This window comes from Ammospiza nelsoni, chromosome 1 (assembly GCF_027579445.1).
Source record: "Ammospiza nelsoni isolate bAmmNel1 chromosome 1, bAmmNel1.pri, whole genome shotgun sequence".
NCBI lineage: Eukaryota > Metazoa > Chordata > Aves > Passeriformes > Passerellidae > Ammospiza > Ammospiza nelsoni.
Genome location: NC_080633.1, coordinates 65349782 through 65370363, shown reverse-complemented (window position 1 = coordinate 65370363; position 20582 = coordinate 65349782). Strand labels below are relative to the sequence as shown.

Below are 20582 nucleotides of genomic sequence, written 5' to 3'. Positions count from 1 at the left end.
ATCTCAGAGACTTCACAGAATGCTGCCAGTCACATGTAAATTTTAGGCTCACCAGCAGCAGCATTACACAGGTATAGCCATAGTTTGAACTCACTATGAGATTATTCTGGATATTCAAGGTGAAGTGGAATCACTGACAGCAGAGAGCAGGGGACTAACAGGTAACAATGTAATGTTTCCTTATGCCCACATTTTCCAGTTATTAGTATTTCATTCTTCTGCTTAAAAAGATACCCAACAACTGACCCACAAATTCTGGGAGCATTCAGATTTTCTGTTCTGGAACACACATGACAGAGATGCTGTGACAACATGGCTTGCCAGCAGTAAGAACCTCACAGCTTAGGCTTTTGGTAGTAGAAGGTCTTGTTTCATTGCTGTGTCAGACTGCCACACAGGGCAGTATTTATAGTCTTCTGCAGAACCAATTCCCTGCTACATTGCTTTAGCTTGTGGGTGGGAAGCTCATTGTACCAGCTGATGAAGTAGTTGAATGCCTTGGCAGTTAAATACCCTCTTTCCTAGAAATGAGATTTAGGCAAGAGGAAATGTTCTGAGCTAGATCAAAAGGAGGAGGTAAGCACCTAAAAGCTGGTGTCATAATAGTTAAGGTTTAAGGGGAATCTGGAATCTCACCTCAAGCTCTTTAAGTGTAGGTGATGCTGAAAAACCTGATCAGTCACTCTTGAGTGGGGAAACCTTCATGTTTAATAGGAGGTAATGAACACTGGTGTGCTGTGAACCTGGCTGCGGTACAGAGCCACAGACATTGTGCCTTTGCTCATTTTTGCTATGCCTTCCAGCATCTTGTTTTCAAGGGTTTGAAACCACTTTTAAAACTGAGGAATCACCCTAGCATTGAAGTTCAGTTCTTTTCTTTGCTCAGGGATAACAGATCACATCTCCTGCATCATGCTGAAATATTCTAATAGTAGGAGCTCTTCTGAAGAGTCCTTGGATGAGAGTTGTTGGACATTAATCAACAACTGCAAAGTGGTTAATTATTGTTGGGCCCAGCAGCTACAATTCATGCTATTTAGACATTTGGATCTGGTATTTATGATCATGTACAGAGTGAAATTAAATGCAAATGATGGGTAAAGAGATTCTTCATCACTGAAACTATACAGAGTCACCAAAGAATAAGAACCTTTCCCCTTGTTGGGGCAAGCAGCCAGATACAGAACATGAAACTTGAGCCAAAAAATATATGTATGCATTTACATAATGTAAAATGTTATACATTTAGTGTGGAAAATGGTACAACTTTCTCCTAAATTAAATTAATTGAGCCTTTCACTCTGAAACTGATCTGTCTCATCCATCTACGGAACTTGAAAGAGAGATTGGCTCTAAAGCCTTACAGATTGACTGAAGCAACTTCTTTCTAATAGATGCAGCTTCAAGTGGAATAGAGAAAACAGAATCCTGGTGGTCACAGTTGATTAAAAAATACAACTTCTCTGCTTTTATCTTAGGGTACACAAGTTTTTTTGTGTCATTGCCTGTTTATTAGTACTGCCCGATTTAGGAGTTGTGCTTGAACACCTTTATTTGCCTTTGACCTTGGCCTTGTTTGAAGGCAGAGTAACAACAGAACAGCTTTACTCAGGAATGTGGCCCTGGGAAGCCTTACTGGTTACTCCCTTCTCTGTCGCATTCCCTTCTCTTCCCAGGGAGGAAGTGTGGTGGTGCCTCTGTTGAAGCAGCAGTGGGACTATGGCTTTGGAGAGCAGGAGTCTTTGGTGGTCAGTGGTGATCAGGTAGGGTCCTCAGCATGCCACAAGACCTAGGGAAGAAGGGTTAAACCTAGGGAGTGACCACTAGGGTCAGTTTTGGGTGGTGGAGTAGGGAATGTTCTCTGTTCTTCTACAAAACTTCTGGCACACAAAAAGATTTTTCAGTGTTATTTCAGCCATGAAGACAGAGCAGGTTCTTGTCTGGTAGTCAGAACATTCCTTGGAGAGCATTATTTATGATTTTTATCTAATAAGAGGGGGATTTTATCACAAGTCAGGGGCCTGATTTTCTTCAGAGAGCAGTAGCTACTTCTGGGCAGTATTTTCACAGCAGCTGGGCCCAGATCACCTCAAGAAGAGAAGCTGAACCTGCTTTGTATGTTCTTGCTAACTGCTGTGCTTGCTACCATACTGTGTCATCGACTGAACCTTAGCTCCATTTGTCTGGAAGCTTCCATATTTAGAAGGAGCCCAGTTGAACAGCACATCAGGAGAGTGCACTAAGGGTGCACACTGAACTGAGCCCCTGAAGCACTCCAAGTGGCCAAATGTCTGATCTCTAGGAAAGACATGTGAGGCACAGGGTGATGAACACAGTGCAGTAAGGAACTCCTGCAGATCCAGATATGTTGAGATTCAGGAAAGAGTAAGAACAAAAATTATTTGTCTGCAAAATAACTATGGCACAGGGAAGCCTTAGCAAGTGCCTAATTCTCCAACTCGTGGAAAAGATTTCTGGTTTTCAAACACAGATTTGAAATTACTTACTCCTTTATCTTCAATGGCTCTGTTAAATATTACTTTTAAGTTCAATCAGGTATTCTTTAAATGAAGATGTGCTTAGCAGTGTTAAAAAAAAAAAGAAGGAAAACCAACCCAAAATATCTATTTAATAATTTGTAATAAGTAGTTATTTTTTATTCTTCCTTGTTCATCCCACTCAAACATTCACCTTTTACCAAGATGATAATTTCAAGATCAAAGTAATATTAAGTGTTTTACAGTGACTTTTCGAGAGCAGAGTTCCCCAGTTCAATGGCAAACAGCATTCACGCCCTTCGCAAACACTGCAGTCCCGCAGGTTGTCATTAAAGGCTTGCGAAGGCCTGGCCTCGGCTGTTTCCTGCCATCTGGTGGGTACTTGGAGTTACTACCTCGATGCTTCTCATTTCCGCGGGCTCTTAGTACCAACTAAGCGCGAATCACAGAACGCGGAAGGGCTGAGGTTGGCCGGGACCTCTGGAGTTCACCTGGCCCCTGCCCAAGCAGGGCCCCCTAGAGCCGGCTGTGCACGGCCATGGCCATGGGACTTCTGAACTCTCCAAGGAGGGAGCCTCCATCGCCTCTCTGTGTTAATGCTGGTCACTTGCACCTGAAAAGAGTTTCCTGATGGACAGAGGGAATCTCCTGTGTTTGTTTCAGTGTGTGCCCATTGTCTCTGGTCCTGTCACTGGGCACTCCTGAAGAGAGCCTGGCTCCCTCCTCTTTGCACCCTGTTCTATTTAAGAAAGTGACATCCATTGAAGCTTTTCATAGGAAAAAAAGCTCTTTACATTTAGACACTTAATTTAACAACTCACCTTCCCTTTTATGTGTGTTTTACTGTCTGATTGAGACCATCTGTACTGGTGAATATTTGACCCATGCAGGTTTATAGAAATAAACTGGCTAATTCCACCATACACATTTTTTACCTATTAATATATGAACCAAATTAACTGTTTGCTGTTTTGGCAGTGGTACTGACTTTAGGGCATGACCACAATATTAGTGCAGTGTAACACAGAAATCAAGGGGTATATCTTGTGTGACTGCATGCAGTAAAAAAACCATCAATGGGACCTCAGGGATGCTCAGCATTTAGCAGTTCATTCCTTGCTGGAGTCAACCATCAAACACAGATCAGTCTTGCTGCTGAAAACTTGGTGGCTGCAACTGCTCATGGTTGAGATGACTCATCAAATGACTCTTCTGCAGTTTGTTGGCTATTTCTACTCTTCAGATAAACTTGATTTTCCACCAAATGAGTTTTTAACCTTTAATTGTACACAAGTTCATGTAAAGTAGAAGCAGAACTTTGTTGATTTAGCACTCCTTTGTAATTTTGAATTTACTGACAGGTTGCAGGGAAAGAACAGTCCAACCTACTGGAAATGTATGACAAGTATTTTTTATGATGACCAAACTGAACTGACAAAAGGTGGTTATAGGTTTGTTGTTGTTGTTATGTGGTTGACTAAGAGTGCTGGATATAATCTATTTTAGAGGTCTCTCTCCTACTTTTCTGGTGTCCAGTCATGCATTGACTTCGTATCCTTTTCTTCAGTTGAAGCAATTGCCTTGGGTCTGTCCATGCAAGGCCTTCTTCCTTTCTTTTAAACTTCTGCCCTCTGACCAAGGTCTGAGGTGTGCTCAGACTGTCAGGCATGTGCTGTTATTTTACAGGATCTATTTCTGCTAAATGACCAGTCAAAGCAATGTGCTTAACGTGAATGTTAAGGTGAAGGTCTAGCCATGAAGGAGTTTGCCTTCAAATGTTTAAAGAAGAATCAGATCAGCCTTCATGGACTTTGTATTTGATGGGGGAGTTCAGTCCCTCAGAGGAACTATAAGAATTTGCCTCTGTAGTGATTAAGAGCTGTCTTGCTGCTTTCTGTTTATCATCAGGATTTGATACTTGGTTTGTGTCTTACCTCCAAAGCAGTAAGTGGCATCCTGCTGCTGCATAATGCCTTGCTCCCTCTTTGATGCTGTATATGAAAGAAAAAGTCAGTATCTCAGGCCAGAATGCTCCAGAAGGAGATTGTTTTGTGGAACACATTACAATTATGATTTAAGGATTCAGCCCTTCAACAATCCTTGTACCATGACAAGTATGTGATGCCCATTTTTCAGAGATGAGGCACATCCAAGTGATATAGGGAATGGACCACCTGTGATTGAAGCCATATAGAGACACAACAGGAAAAGCAGGAAAAGCAAAAAATAGAAGGCAAACCATACCAACTTGCACTACATCATGATCATCTCCCTAGACATAATCCCTGGAACATCCAGGTGTACCTAGAAGTGAGAATCATGAAAAGCTCAATTTGCTGGCTGTCACCTAAGTTATGTGCATGACACTTCAGGTTTATTTGCCAGCATACAGAATATCCTCTACTCACTGTGAGGTGGATTATGGCAGCAAGTGTGGTGATATTTTATTGAAATGGAAGGAGGAGCTACTTTTTCTCACTCCAGCTTTTGAAACAGGGTTTAAGGAAGAGAAAGCCTGTAGGACAAACAGTGCAATAGCTTAAGCTCTGAACAACTTTGTTTTTAAACAAGTACATTTTCTGTTTATTTCATAAGAAGTTTACTGTTGAAAAAATGATATATATTAAAGCAAACACATTATACACATAGGTTAAACATCAGATAGCAAAACCGTAAGGAATGAGCACTACTGGTTCTATTGTATAGGGTTTACAATCAAAGGTATACTTAAAAACCTTTAAGAGTTAATGTACTTTCAAGGTAAGTTAGGCACAAAATTTAGCTTGTAACTAGCTCTGCAAGCATGTCACTGTGATTTCAGTGATACAAAGTATTACAAGTGATCAAAAACATAAATTGACTTTTAAAATTTTTTAAGTTTTATTTGTACTATGTGCTGAAATAGTACAAATGTATGCAATACTCCAGCTTTGTTAAAAAGAAAAAGGTGTAGGGACTGTAAAGCAGAGTCAAAGGACTAAACCAGTCCTTTATTTGGGCTCAGAATTAGTATGGCATAAATCTATGGCTTTGCTTTGTGAACGTATTTGAAACTGAGTAACTTCTACAAATGTGGGGAAAAAACCCCCGGATGATACTTTTAATGAACATGATGAGTTACAATACAAATATTTTAAAGGAACTTCATAAGTGAGGGAAACTAGCTGGTATCAGACGTGTCTGTCTGTCTTGGTTTTCTGTATAAGATGCAACATAAAATGTGAAATTTTAAAAAGTGAGAGATAGTGTCACCCAAAAAAAAGAGAAAAAAAAGAAATCCAAGGAGCAAAAAACCTTCAAGTAATTTTCTGAAAGGTTTTAGCATTTATGAGGCCCTAGCTTAGAACAAATTACTAATTTGCAAGAAAAGAGAAGGCAGCAGCAAGTCTGTGAACCACAGTAAAATCTTCACAGAAAACTGTGGGATCTTCTAAATATGCATATTAAAAACATTTTTTATTAAACTACCAGATTTTTTTTCATTTTCATTTTTTCATGTATTGCTGTGGTGACAGTTGTCCTTTTTTGCTTGTTTGAAACGAAACACATTATGATTGCCACAGAACTGCAAGAAATTGCATACTTTCTACAGGTACATTTTTACTGCATCATACAGGAATTGCTTAATAGGCAAAAATAAACACCTTAAAGTCTTAATGCTGTTTTTGATTAGCAGAAATACAAAAAGGAATGCACTGAAGCAAGATGATTAAAAAAAGTGTATCATGCAGTATGTTGGCTTAAATGTACACAAAATTTCAAACCAATGATGTGACTGGAGGGTGGAGGGGTTTAACCTATTGCATTCTCATTCAGAATTAAAATTGTACGTGAAGGCAAACTGTGTGGAGACGTGACCAGGACCGGGATGCCTAACAAAAGGGTGCCAGATGTGTTACTGTTCCTAGCATGCAGAGCTAATGCTTGAAGGCCTATGACAGCAGCATGAACTCCTGCTACCTCTACTTCTTTACATGACTGCTTTGTGCGTGCTGGCCGCAGTCTGGCTGCGGTCAGCAAGTGCTCCATGGCGTGAGGAAGTCAACCCACAATCTCTGCAGGTTCAGTGACCAACTTAGATCCATCCCATGCTGTCTTGAACTGTTCAGGAACCGGAAATTCTTTCTGGTAGGAAACAAAAGCAACAGTGATGGTTAAACAAACAGAGGATAGCTCATGAAAACTGGTGGAATACTATTAGTTCTACATGACTGCGAAAGCATTGATAGCTCAGACATGCCGGGATTAGAGAGAAGCCTTCCTCATTACCCTAGGAAGTTATTTTACAGTGCCACAGAGGAAAAAGGCTGATTGCTACCCAGTTTCAAACAGCCTTGGTATGGTATGACTTTGCAATAATCTCTCTCACACCATTATCTGCATCAACAAAGTAAATAAGCCTCATGTCAGAAATGACTTCAGATTCCATCGATGTCTGTGTTGGAAGACAGTATAGAGGATTTAGATATGGAGATTAAACCAGGAGTCCAATTTTAAGGACAAAAGCAATACTCTAATATGGAAGAATAAAATAAAATAAAAAATCCCAGTCATTTTAAGTGTGATACACTTCAAACTAGTCAGCATCCTTTGTGGGGTACATAAATGAAGCAGAACATCAAATAAAATGCCCCTCTATTCTACAAATTGAGTGAAATGATGGGGGATGTTGTTGAGTATTTCTCTGTACCCAGTAAAGAAAAAAAATATGTGAAGAGAAGGGTTTTTTGTTTAGACCTCAAAGAGATGTTTTGGTAGCCAGTAATTTCTGATGTTATGGTGATTTTGAGGTGAGACTGAACAAAAGGACTCTTTTTAAAAAAAAAATAAGTGAATATGAGCCCACTAAAACTTGTTCCCTTTTTACTTGTGTAAAGCTGGCCATCTAGCAGTCACATTTGGAAATGTGAAGCACAAAAGTTCTCATTACACATTTTATTTCATAAAGCCTAAACCCCTGTACTAAATTCCAGCCCAAGAGACTAGCAAGACATTTAAGTTCTGTCTATGGCCATGCACTGCAATTTCAACTCTGCTCCATTGACAACACCAGGGAACTGTTATTTCACACACACTTTGCCTGCTTGTGTGTGAAGTGACAGAGCATGACTTTACTAGAAATGCCACTGTGCACAGTAGGAAAATTTTACTAGAACAGGAAAGGAACTGGAAAAATGCCAGTTTAAGTGGCTTTTAAGGACATATGTTGAAAATAGTACAAAGTACTATAGCTGCTGCCCATGTATCAATAGCTGTAGAAAAAACAAGTATATCATACTGTATTATTTCACCTGTAATAGCATTACATTTATCTTAGTTTTGGCCTCATCATCTTCCAACTTAAGTGCTCTTCTGTGAAGGTAATTTCTTTGGGAGACTATGTTTAGATATAAAAAAAAAAGATCAAATGGATAGGACATGAAGCCATCGGAATGGAAAGAGAGGACATGATTTTTGATCTCTGAAATTACTTTGTGCCCCGGAAAATAAAGAATTCTTCCTCTTGAGATACAGGCACATAGAAATTAAATTGTTTTGGATCATTTTTGGTGACATAATTATGTGTGTTACATCAGTTTCTTTCCTAGCAGCTTAAATGCTCTTAGCTGCCAAGACTAGCATGAAAGAGAAAGGAAATTTAAAAAAATATCTCACTCACATAATCACCATCCTGGGGGATGAGAATGTTCATCTCGGATGACTTGGCACTCACAATCTCACAATCCAATGACTCCTCACTGAGGTAGATGTGGCAGCCTTCTGTTTTGTTAATAGAAATGGTTGGCACTTTCCCCATCACCTGCAAAATAAAATCTACTTAACATCAAATCTTAAAATGCAAACACAGATACTGTTAATAAAATCCTCATTGCCTCCTAGGTCTAATTTTGGCCACCAGCACCTGATCTATGTGTCACCTGCCTGTGTGACGCTTTTATTTGATTTATTGGACACTGAAAATTCTTGGTGGCGGTAACAAAGACCTATACACAACAACAAAACTGTAATGTACAGCAAGCTTTTAATATACAGTTTGATGACAGTACTTCTCTGATTCTCTGTAATTTCAGTGATACTTTTGTGCTGATATTTAGGCAGTGTTCACCTTGCTCAGCAGTGAGTATTGGCTAAGAAGTCAAACATGGCAACTTCAACCCAGTAAGGGCAAAGGAAAGACCCCAGCATAAAGTAATACTCAACAAGGGATTTGTAATACACTCTGAAGACTTCAAAGCTCTTGTAGCATGCAACAGGAAAGGGTTTTTATTCTCTTCCGGCAAGCTACAGTTCTGAATATGTACTAAGATCAACTAATTTAAATCTCTAAAACTATTTTGTATGTCTCTTTAAGAGCAAGCGCAGGATTTACTTGAGGCGAGGAAGGGAAATCTTCTCTTGTTTACAATTTTACAGATTGAAAGATACCTTCATGGCCAACAGACTTGACTCACTTTTTGTCAGTAAAATTCCTGCTCCTGCCCTCTCTAGCAAGGACAGCAATATACTCTGGACATCAAAACACCAGAGATTATCCTAAGCCATAGAACAGTGACAGCACGTGACAGAGATGTACTTGTTAATGAGAGTGTCTCCCATCACTTAATTAAAGAATATCTTTCAACTTCAGTTCCTTAAATGTGGCAGTAAACCAAGTGCTCTGTCCTCTTGCATCCCACCCTTATCCTGAAGTATGAGCTATGCAGTGCATCAATGTATCTTAAAGTTCCTCTTCTTAAATGGGTTCTTATGCAATCAAGAACAGAAGGAAGGGGTGTTTAAAAAATTTTGCAATCATCTGGCAAGAAAAAAATATACCACTGAGATAAAGGAGAGACAAGCAATATGGCACTGAAGTCACTATAGCAAAATCTCTAGGATTAATTTACTGAAATCTGTTGCCTTAACATATCATGTATTTGGACATTCTGAACTCAGGTCTTCAAATTACTGAGAAAACTGAGGTGCTTGGCACTTGGCATACACCAGCCCTGTGGGAGCTGCCTGATTCAATCTGCATACAGCAGATAACCAGATCCTGCCTTCCTAAATGGATGCCCACTCTGCTCCATGATATACATAGAAGCCTTATCAATATTCATAGAACATGATTCTTAAAAAAAGTATTTCCACTTTATTTGAGTATTAGCAAGCTGGGGCTTTGCTATTTATTACATACGGATTTTTCAGCTTTCATGAATAGTTTAAGAGGTAATGATTTAAAACAATATAATTATTTTAAAACCGCTCAAATAAGTGCCTGGGATCCATAACTCACTGTCTCCTCTGCTGTAAAAAGACATGTAGTGATCATGTATAAAACTGATTGTTACACTTCAGTCACTTGCATAAGGTTCAACATATAAAAACTCCATCTTGCTCCTATTCCCTGTGGTGGCTGTGACCATTACTTCTGAAGCACGGAGCAGGACTGCCTATATTTAATGTCATACAGCAGGCACAGCCTCTTAAGCAAAAGACCTCACTCTGAAGAGTGGCAGTTTAATGTAATAATTAACATTTTTTTTCACTCAAAATAGTATGCCCTGGAGTCCCTTCTTGAGATTACACACTGTGTGTCAGACACAACCCAGTATTAGAGCAGGTAGCTAGACCTCTGTGGAACAGGATGACTGAAGTGCTGTAAGTGTCAGGTAGACTGTACATTTTGAGCAGGACAAGTGTCCCCACTAGAGAGGGCAATGTAGAGATTTAAAATACGTGTATTTTCTTTTCATGAGGATCATAAGGAAGATGATGTCTGATTAAGCTTTTTGAAGGCAAATAAGTAACTACTTAATTACATAAAGTGTCACATCACTGGCCAGGGAGATTTTTTGAAATCCCAGCACCTACTTTTATGTTATAGCTTTTAGTTGTCCTTTGACAGTCTATTTGAACATTTCCATTGAGAGGATAAGTAAAGAAAAAAATCTTGTGCACTTAGAAGTCAATTAGCTAACTGCTAGAATTTCTTCTGTAAGCACTACTGAACTTCCAAGTGCTGGGAGTTGCTTAGCATGAAAGCAAGCAGATCCGGGACAGAAGGAACAGCTCTGCCAGTGTACAGATCTCTCAGCTTCACCAGAACCAGAGGCACTGGGCTATGGGAGGTTGGTTCAGTGATAGTAAATTCTCTTCACAAGCATTTTCTAAAAACATCAACAGAATTTAGAGCATATAAAGATCCATTTGGATACTTCTAACTTTTGTTGTGCTCTGTGAATTTTTAAAGTCTCTTGTAACTATATGTTGGGCTTTTTCACCCCCACTTGTTCTAGGTCTGTCTCCATCTCTCAATTGGATATTTACCTGAATTTGAATATCCCTGGAGTTGATCACTTCCACGATTCCCACAACATTGTCAAACACAAGGCCAAACTTCTTACAGTTGTCTAAAATAAAAGCAATCATAAATAAGAAAGGCAAGACAAAAGCAAATGCATGCACACCTGCTACATTAACTATGAAAATTCCCAGTCCTGCACTGCATAGCTGAGTGACTTTACTCTCATAATCAATCATTAAAATGAATGGAATGATTCAGATGCATTATTAATCACATAAGTCATTTTTTTTTAAGACTCACTTGAAGCCCAGCTGAGCTACCCACTCACCAATAGTAATTGAGTTGATTTTTCCTTTTATCTGAAGTGTAGATTTGTTACACTTAAAAATATAGGCCACTTGCTTGAGTTCAGTGTTGTTAATGACCAGGTCATTCTTATCCTCTTGATATTCCTATTTCAAAAGAAAGTTTATTTAATTGGTTGTCTTTAACTAACAGTCTTTAGCTAACAGTCAGACAGAGTTTAGTACAATTTATCCTCGAGTCATTGCATCTTCAGTTACAACACAGCAATATCCTTCCTGTGGCTTAAAATCTTAATCTGCTTGGTGACCAGATATCTCACCTAAGTGACCCTTAGATGACACTGCATCTTTTAGAGCTGCAGAGCTGAAGAAGTTAGCACAGAGAGCAATAAAATCCATTAATTTTGCAGCAAAGATGTTATGCTCACAACAATTAAAAAAAGGCACTCACAAAACTGCTGTTTGGCTCCCATCTGATTCAGACTGAAGAACAGAGCAAGTTTTCCTTCCACAAGTGTTATATAATATTCTGAACACATACAGGCATTACCATATACAATAATGGAGTAATAGGCAAATAAACTTCCTTTCACTAGGCTTAAAAGAACAATTACACTCCAGGGATGTCCAGGAAAGTTCCACAAGGAAAGTTCCAAGTAGTAGAACCATAACAACATACCACAGGCAAACAGTGACTGCTCCTTATGCAAACTGGACTCCACTGTAATATACACTGACTGTGTATATAACTTTCTGCATGACTAAACTGCATGTTCTTTCTGCTCTCTCTTAACCAACACAGTCACATCAATTTTCATTCATCGATTCTTTGGTATATGCCTACATAAATTAACACCCAAACTTAGAATAAATCTCCTCTTTCCATCTGTAGATTGGGCAAAAGGAAAACACTCCTCTACTTTAAGCATAGAAGACATGCTTGCATGGAATGGGCAATGAAATATAAATGTATAATTCCATTGGCTAGGGAAACTGTGATGACTGTTCTCTCTCATTCACAGGAATGGCCTGCAAGAAAAGATTTTAATTGGTGTTTTTCTCTAATGGGTTTGTTTCTGAGGCATTGTCTGATTTTACAAGGAATTTATATGCCGATTCTGATGTTCTGCAGTGAGATGAATTAATAAGTGATTCTCAGAGACAAATGAATTAACTTAAAATCCTACAGAATAGTAAAAGTTGAAGTGTAGCAAATGCAGAGAAATGGAGGACTCAGCCCTTTTTAGTTGCAACTTCGTTTTGTTGCATGTGAATGACAGACAAGAGGTTTCAGTGCTCCTCCTGGTTTGCAATGTGCAAGTTGCAATTCAGAGGTGTGACTGGAACTCACCACTCTCCACTTCTTTCCCTCTAGCTCCAAGACAGGGGGATGGTTCTGCTGTGGAGAATTCTTGGGAGAGGTAGGACTTGGAGTATGGCTTTTTGTTGGAGAACGAACAGGTGGACCTTGGGCACGTAGGTTGGGGTTCTTGTGAGTCTTCTGGTCATCAGAGACATGCCGAAGCCCTAAAAACCAAAAAGAAGGGTGCTTGTGAAAGAGAGTCTATTTTCCAATCCTTAAAGTGCTCATCTTGAAGCATGAGAAGTTTGTTTGTAGTTGTGTTATTCTCTGTAATTACCTTTTAAAAAAATTTCCTCAAGGTTTACCTGTGTAACAACCTGAATTGTAACTGCTGACATACTTTTAGCAGATCATATAAAAACTCTTCTACTATCAATGGGCTCTTAGTATCTTCAACAGAAAATTCCACAATGTCGTCTAGGTCCCTCTCTGTCTGTAGCAAGCTCTGAGAGCTTGTTGTATCATGTTTTTCCATCAGAGTTTCTTTTTCTAATTTATGACAATATTTGATCTATCCCTGCAGCATTAAATGCAAATATATCAATCATATGTATTTAAATTCACAGATACATACTTAAATTACAGCTGTCCAATATTAATACAAAAAGCTTTATTTCACCTGACATGTAAGATGTTTTGACACAGGTCTGTACACTCAATATGAGTCAGAAAGAGAGATAAAACTTTATTGCAATTGCAATTTAAGAGGCTGACCAGCTACTGGGGGCTGAAGATATCCAGCCTGGCTGCCTTAAAATTAAAAAAATACCTCTAAATGGTGTGAATGTCAGGTATACTGAACTTATTGGGTGGCTAGGGCTTCTAAAGGAGGTTTTGGAGCAGCCTTCTCCATCGAACCATTGCAAGCCTCAGAAGGATCTGAGCTGCCAGAATGTAACTTAAAAATGCTGTGAAAGCTGTGAAATGCTGTGAAAGATGTAACAGCTCTTGATGTAGTTTGACTGCTGGATCACAATTCGATTTCTTGTCTCCTGACCTTTGGTAATTGCCTCGCCCTGGTTGAGCTGTGCAAAGAGGGCTGAGCGGGACGCGGTTCCTTCGTCCTTGGCGGTTTCCGTATCAAAGATGGGGGGCGGTCCCGGGGGCGGCGGGGGCGGAGGTGGCGGGGAAAGGCCGGAGCCGCCGGTTAGAACAGATCGCATGGACATGGAGGATGCAACAGGACCCTGTTGGAGACAGAGGGAATTATCTTACACACGGTGTTTCAAGGAACATTGTATCACAACAGCTCTTATTTATTAACATCCTTGAATGCTGCGGGTTCGAGTGACTCTAGAAAGTCACAGGCTCAGGAGAATTTCTGGCTTCATAATCGAATACAATCCTATGAATCCTTTCCTGCACCTGCGCAAGCACAGCTAGAAAGACTGACAGCCCACACTCTACCCTTACTGCAGAACGACTCCACCTAAAATATTTGTCTTAAACACTTCTAAGGGCTGATGTTAAAAACCTTTAACAGTAACTATTCCATATTTTATTCCAGTGTTTACTTACACAAAAAGGAAAATATTTCCCTTTTCCCTATAAAGATGATGTTCTGGTACAACACAAATAACGGAGAGGTTAATGAACTGTCAAATATACATAGGGAACGTGATAAATTGTATGCAAGATGTAAAATGCTATTCTTGGAACTGTTCAAGTTATCGGTAAAGATTCAAATACCACAGAATGTAAAACTACGTTGATTCAAGTATCTTGATTCTGAAATTCAATTTTTGAGTTCTTAGTTCAATTTCTTACATTCTTTTTTCCTTTTTGTTTCAGTTGCAGGAGATCACAGCACACAAGTTAGGAGCGAAGGGGGCCTTGGCAAAGTAAGTAACTAAATCTTTCTTTCAGTTTGCATAATCAAAAGTACGTATTTTGGTCTGAATTACAATTCTTACATAGAATTTTATCAAAAAGACAGAAATACTAATAATTATCTGACTAAAATCTTATAAGAATGCTGTAACATCCTGATAATAGATGTTAGAGACAATCTGAGAATCACTTTTACTATCCTGCCACTGAGTGTCACTCTGATCCTACCTCTCTGCAGCACAGAGGGAACTTCTAAAAGAACTACTGAGAAAATCAGATTGGTTCTGATGAGTTCAGGTAGCTACAGAGATACTGTGCATTGCAGCAGCAAATATTAACAGGTGGGCAGATACAATGGGAAAATTACAGCGACTTAGGGAGTCACAGCTCCTCTAACTGGCTGCCTTTGTTAATAGATACAGGTTGTTAGTGCGCCCCTGGTAATCCATCCTGGAAACAGATACTGCTTCGCTGGCCTCTGAGGATATTTTTAACCATTTATGGTACTACTCTTTCTGCTTTCCACTAAACTGAAACAGCAAAGCATTGATCTGATTCATGCATCTCATGGGAGTGGAAACTACAGCTATTTTTTAAAAAGTAAAACTTGTTCTGGCCTGTAATCCCAAACTGATAACAGGAAAAGGGCTGAGGTCCACATACTCCTTTTTAACTTACTCTTCAGATATACTTTAAAAACAGAATAAAAGTCCAAGATCTCCTAAGGGGATAAGCTCTCTTCTTGTTATTAAATCTTTTTGATCAAATGTAAACAAATGAGAAGAGTGTACTTTTGGAACCAATCATAATTTGTTGTCAAGATATACTGGAACTAAAGTCTACTGCTTTTGGAGACATTCAAGTGTTGCACAGATACATTTAGCTCAGAGCTTCTGCTTACATACTTCCTTATTACAGGTCAGCGTCTTAGGGTGGGGACAACTTCTTCACTGGGCCCTCAGTTTATAGTGCCTGTTCCCTGCCTCTCCTAAAGCCAGTGAAGTTACCTGCAGCAGAGTCAGCAGAACTATGAATTATTGTAATTAAAATAAAAGAATGTAAGTGGATTTAGTGGTACAATCAGTTATGACTGCCTGAGGTGCAATACAGATATTCCCCTTCTGTTGCCTGCAACCATAGCAACTGAATCCACTATGCCCTGGTTATCCAGAATTATGAACATTGCATTTGCAGGGCTTTTTAAAACACTCAGATACTCAGAAATGGCACTCACCATTCACAGTGTGAACATGCCGTTATGAATTATGTACACTTTATGAAAGGCAATTAATAGCAGTAGTGGTAATGGCTAATAACTTCTAGTCTGAGATGAAAATTCGCTTGCCAAATTCCAGACTGACATCTGATTTCTCAAAAATGCCTCCTGCTTCCACCTGCCTACCAGTACAGTGCTGTAATTTTCCAGAAACTTGTGTAAGACTCACACATCCACTTAGAATTAACACTATCTAAATTGTGCAAAGGTGCAAAGGAGAAAAAATTTCTGGAAGCTATCTGTGTATTCTGCATATAACACAGAGTGGGAGGTCACTCTGGCACTGTCTTTGCTTCAAGTGTCAAACTCAAGGCCATCACAGACCAGTGCAAGACACTCTGGGCTAGAATAATTCTGCTGAGTAGTGTATCAAAGGCAGTTTCCCAAATGGCAACTGAAGTATGGGAATATCCATGTAATGACACAGAACTAAAACTCAGGAGGGTTTATCTATGGAATGAGGTCATCTCTGTCTCAGAACTCTGAAAGAACTTCCTTGTCAAAGTACAGATAAAAGGAAGGATTTTAAACACATTAGTTAAGTTTTGATATGGTTTTGTATGACTGGAGATTGTTATATTTATTTTCAAGGAACAGACGAGGTAGGAAAGGATCTGGGAAACTAGGAGCTTTTTTCCTCTTAGTGGAGTACTGATGAAAAAACAAGTCTACTCAAAAATCTCAATTCTTGACCTGAGCAGCTAAGACATTCTAGTCCTTTTAAGTGGATTTCAAAAGTAAGAAAAAAACATATTCATTGCACTCATGCTGCTCATCTGCCTCTTCTTTCCTTTACAAGCCTGGTCCCTCCACCAAAGTCAGTGGTTATCTCCACTGAGCACAAAAGATTTTGAGTTAGATCTAATTAAGAATAAAGAAGCTATCACAAGGTAAAGACACCTGAGGTTCTGTCACCTTTCCCACTCCTTTATTTTGTGCAGTCATAGAAATAGAAGACAGACTGAACCCTGGTTATTAGCTTTTCTCCTGCATGGCAAATCTTGTCTAGTTTAAGACCTAAGTTACAGCTACACAAGCTAACTGATATTGTAGCATGCTATTTTCAACATCTAGGGCCATTCTGGAAACTGCAAACAATTTCAATCATAAATTAGGCCAGGCATAATTGAAAGAGAAATCACAGGAAAAAAAGGTCTCCAAAGTACATGGTTTAACTGCTCCACTGTAGATCTCCCATCTTGCAACATGGACTCCAGTAGGACAATCTCCCATTGAAATAAAATGGCATGGAAAAGACAGACAAGTCTCACTAATGAGAAGGTGCACAGACCTGCTGGGAAGAGGGGTACAGTCTAACTGTGGCTACAGTCTTCTTTTCCTTGCCATTTTAACATACCTAACTGAAATCAAATAAAAATTCAAATGAGGTGAAATTCTTTGTGGGAAAGTGGCTCAGGGAAACTCTCAAAAGGGGGCAGAAAGCACAAAATGTAACTGGAAATATAGAATACACATTTCACTTCTTGCATTCCCTGCATGCCAGGAAGATGGGACCTGTGCTGCACTCAGACACACTGATGTAAAGGGCAACTTAAAAATCAGCCAAGTGAAGTAGTTCCAGGATTTTTTTTTTAAATTCATTTTGACATCTATTAATAAATGAAGCTCCAAGTTACCAACCTCAGTCAATGACAATTACTTTGCTTTCCTTAGTTCCTCTTGTAAGACAACTTACATGCTTCAGGCTCTAGGATACTTCTGAACCAGGCTCTTAAAACTGTTCTGGTATCTGGTAATACTTGTGTATAGTCCTATCCAATTTCAACAGACGTTCCCTTCACAAAGTCCATTCATTTCTGTTCTGTATAGGGTGGTGTTTGTGAGAGCTGCTGGGAATAAAATAGCATGTTACATGCCCACAAAAGTTCATCTATCCTAAAGCAGCAGGTGCTTAGCAGCTTTGCTATTTGCAAACAACTCTTCAGATTAACTTCACGCAGATGTTAACAACAGTGTGTCTTTACATAAAAAGTATTAGGAGCCATTTGGACCAGTGAAGGCGGTTGTTTGCAAGCTGCCTTTCTTCCTCTTTTATTTCAGCTGTTTGCCTGGGCAACAGCTGCTGCTCTCAGTGCTTTGGTGTCTGCAGACACCACGTCAAGTCACACTGATTGCTGACTGCTCCTATTAACATGTTAGTTTGTGTGGTCGTTTTTCCATCATTTACAAGTATGCCCCTAGTGAGAATTAGCAGGGGACAACAGATAGAGTCATCCTTACTGTGTGAAAATATAACACAAAAGTAAGCTGTAACTTTTAACCTGGTAGCTTTGCATCATAGTGAACTTGAGTACTTTGAAATGTGCTCCTGGAGCTTTTTGAAATGGAGGAAAATGTAATTCCCTGAGTAAGGTCCTATCAGGAACAGGAGATGCAGGCCCTGTAGGGGATAAAACATTTCAGAAATTTCCCCCAGGGCTGTCTTCAGCTTCCACCCATGCTCTAAATGGGGTGACAGGAAAGGGTCAGGGTTTGCTCCTTGCTGGATAGCCCCAAGCCATCTGCAGAGAGGCCCAAGGGCCTCCCATTGACTGTGGCAGAGAAGCTTCCTTTAGCAACAGTGTCTGATGCTGCTGACATTGCTGGGTCTGATAAATTTCACTGTGCAGGGTTTGCAGGATTGTGGTACAACCTCAAAGTATGTTATATCTCTACCTTCATCTTGTACAACTGGCAGAAGGGTGAGGTACATTTCTTTTTCTCACCTAACTGCCTTGCTGGAAGAAATAAATGATTGTTTATGTTGAGATAGCTGCCTGGTTGAAATTCTCATTTAATTCCCTTGAAATTACAGCAGAGCTGAGTGAAGCTGTTTGAGAAGCTGGGCCTTGTTAAGCACATTTCTCCTAAAGGCTTCCTTGCCCCGGAGCATAGGGCAAAGCCAATCTTGTTAGAGAAATAAAACACTGTTCAGATATAACACAAGTGCTCTGGATGCCATACTGTCACTAATTTTCAGTGGCCATATGCAGCCTGACGAGTCTTCAGGTCTGAGCTCAGCTACCGAGAGACAGTAAGAATTTCTTTTTATGTCTTATCGCAGATGTTACTATTTCCTGAGCTATTCTTGCTGAACAGCTCCCTGGGTTAGCCTTCCATGTCACTGTTACTATATTTGTAGAAGTGCAGCAGCAAGGAGCCCCTGTTAGACACTCCTATCTCTGGGGATATGAGGGGCTTATGTGCCAGACCCTGTGCAAACACCCGCAGTGTTCCTCTGTGTTTATCCAGCTTTTGGCTGACACAGTGCAGCCTGGACACTGAGGGCAACAAAGTTCTTGTGCTGGGAACCTGCTGGGGAGCATCTGAACAATGCATTTCTTGTAGCTGCAATGGTTGATTTTACTGTGAGCCCAGAAGATTATAAGCATCTATATAATGCATTTAAAGAAATTATACATGCATGTGTATGATATACAGTACCTATTTTATTGGCCATTCCTATTAAGAGGTGAGTATCTATTTGCAGCTGAAGCAACAGGTGGCTTAGAGAGAGGTCATGAAATCCCTCCCTTAATTTATTGAAAAGCCTTCTTTTCATGGCAGCAGACAAACAGGAATCCTAATGGGGAATACATTCTTCCCCCCCACCCACCCCCCCCCGAAAAAGGAAGAATATAGCTGTTTTCTCCCCCTTTATAGTAATCGTAGTTTCACACCTAAAATGATTACAGCATTCTGTATTGTTCTTTTCATACATATGCACAGCCAAAGACAAGAATTGTGAAGCTCAAAATATCATCAACCTCTGGGAACAGGTGGACTGTGACTCAGAGGCACAGAGCTCTTGTTAAGGTGTTTTTTGTGTAAAAGTAGCTTAGCACAACAGTTCTATTACCTACTCTGTTTAAGCCACCTGTCTGCAAGGAGTTATGCTGCCCAGAGAGCTGCAATTTACTGGATGAAACAGCTGACTTGCAGGGCCTGTAATCGTTGTCAGTTAAAACACAAAGCAACAAAAACCCGGCTCCGTTCTTTCCTTGTTACTGAGTCTCAGCAGAATTATTTATCTGCAGAGTTTTCAAGCTTTGCAGCCTCCTGTAATATACTTTTGCCGTTCATCACCTGTTCAGGATTTAAAATGATGCTTACATCTTCAGAGTTACCCAACCAGAAATGTTTTATACAGCCACGCTCTCTCTAAATCATTTGAGAACTGTATGATAATGTAATTGCCAACACGTAATGTGCTCCAACAGGCAGATTCAACCATCTTTTACTTACAGAAAAATTTGGGTAAAAAAAAGACCAATCTTTTTAGCAAGATAGTGAAGTTTTAATAGATATACCTTTCCTTTTCTCTCTTGCACACTTTCAATTTTTTATTTCCTTTCCCTTTTCCACTGGAACTAGGCTGCAGGCCTTGCCCAGGTTTTCCCTTAATATGTCTGAATGGTGCTTGGTCCAAGTTAGAGAATACAACTGATATACAGTAAAGACAAATATTTTCACCCACTGTTGGAATAAGAGAGTAAAAATACTTTCTTTCAAAGGGACAGGGATGTGATTGAGGCAGTCTCCACCAAAGAGGCAACTATTGTAGAGGTGCCAGGATAGCCAGTTTTTTAATTGACCCTGTACCAAAAACCAGAACACTGCCTATTGTCCGAGAAAGAAACACTTGCACCTAAAGGATACAATTTTTTCAACAAAAAAAAATCTAAGGGAATAGGGAGTAGGGAAGGGTAGAGAAAGGAATGGGAGGTATACAGAAAAGGAGAGAAAAGGCTATTACTGAGAAAAACTGAGCGCTGTGGAAATGTCTATGTCTTCTCCGAGATACAGGCATCTAAATTGGTATATCTGTGCTGCCCTTCCTTCTATCTGAGTAAGGCCTCTGGGATTGCAGTCCTGGCTGTGGCTGGAATTTGGCACTACAGTTTTGACCTTTAGCTTTAGTGAAGTGGCTCAGACGATGGCTGCTTGATAAGTAGGTCAAACTAAACACAGCACAGAAGAGATACTGGGCAGATAATAGGAGGCTTTTGCCTGCAGAAGTTGG

General features: G+C 39.7%; 1 protein-coding gene across 4 annotated transcripts in view; it reads right to left on the bottom strand.

Moving 5' to 3' along the window:
* Positions 1–5053: 5053 nt before the first annotated feature.
* The window catches only part of CAP2 (cyclase associated actin cytoskeleton regulatory protein 2), a 68176-nt gene continuing 52647 nt past the window's right edge, over positions 5054–20582 (bottom strand). For all 4 annotated transcript variants that reach the window (XM_059482166.1, XM_059482157.1, XM_059482149.1 and 1 more), the window contains 6 exons: positions 13451–13640; positions 12442–12617; positions 11114–11237; positions 10809–10891; positions 8158–8298; positions 5054–6623 (listed from right to left, as the gene is read on the bottom strand). In XM_059482166.1, coding sequence (XP_059338149.1) covers positions 6540–6623; positions 8158–8298; positions 10809–10891; positions 11114–11237; positions 12442–12617; positions 13451–13640 — 798 coding nt within the window. In that variant the 3' untranslated portion in view covers positions 5054–6539. The remainder of the gene's footprint in view (positions 6624–8157; positions 8299–10808; positions 10892–11113; positions 11238–12441; positions 12618–13450; positions 13641–20582) is intronic.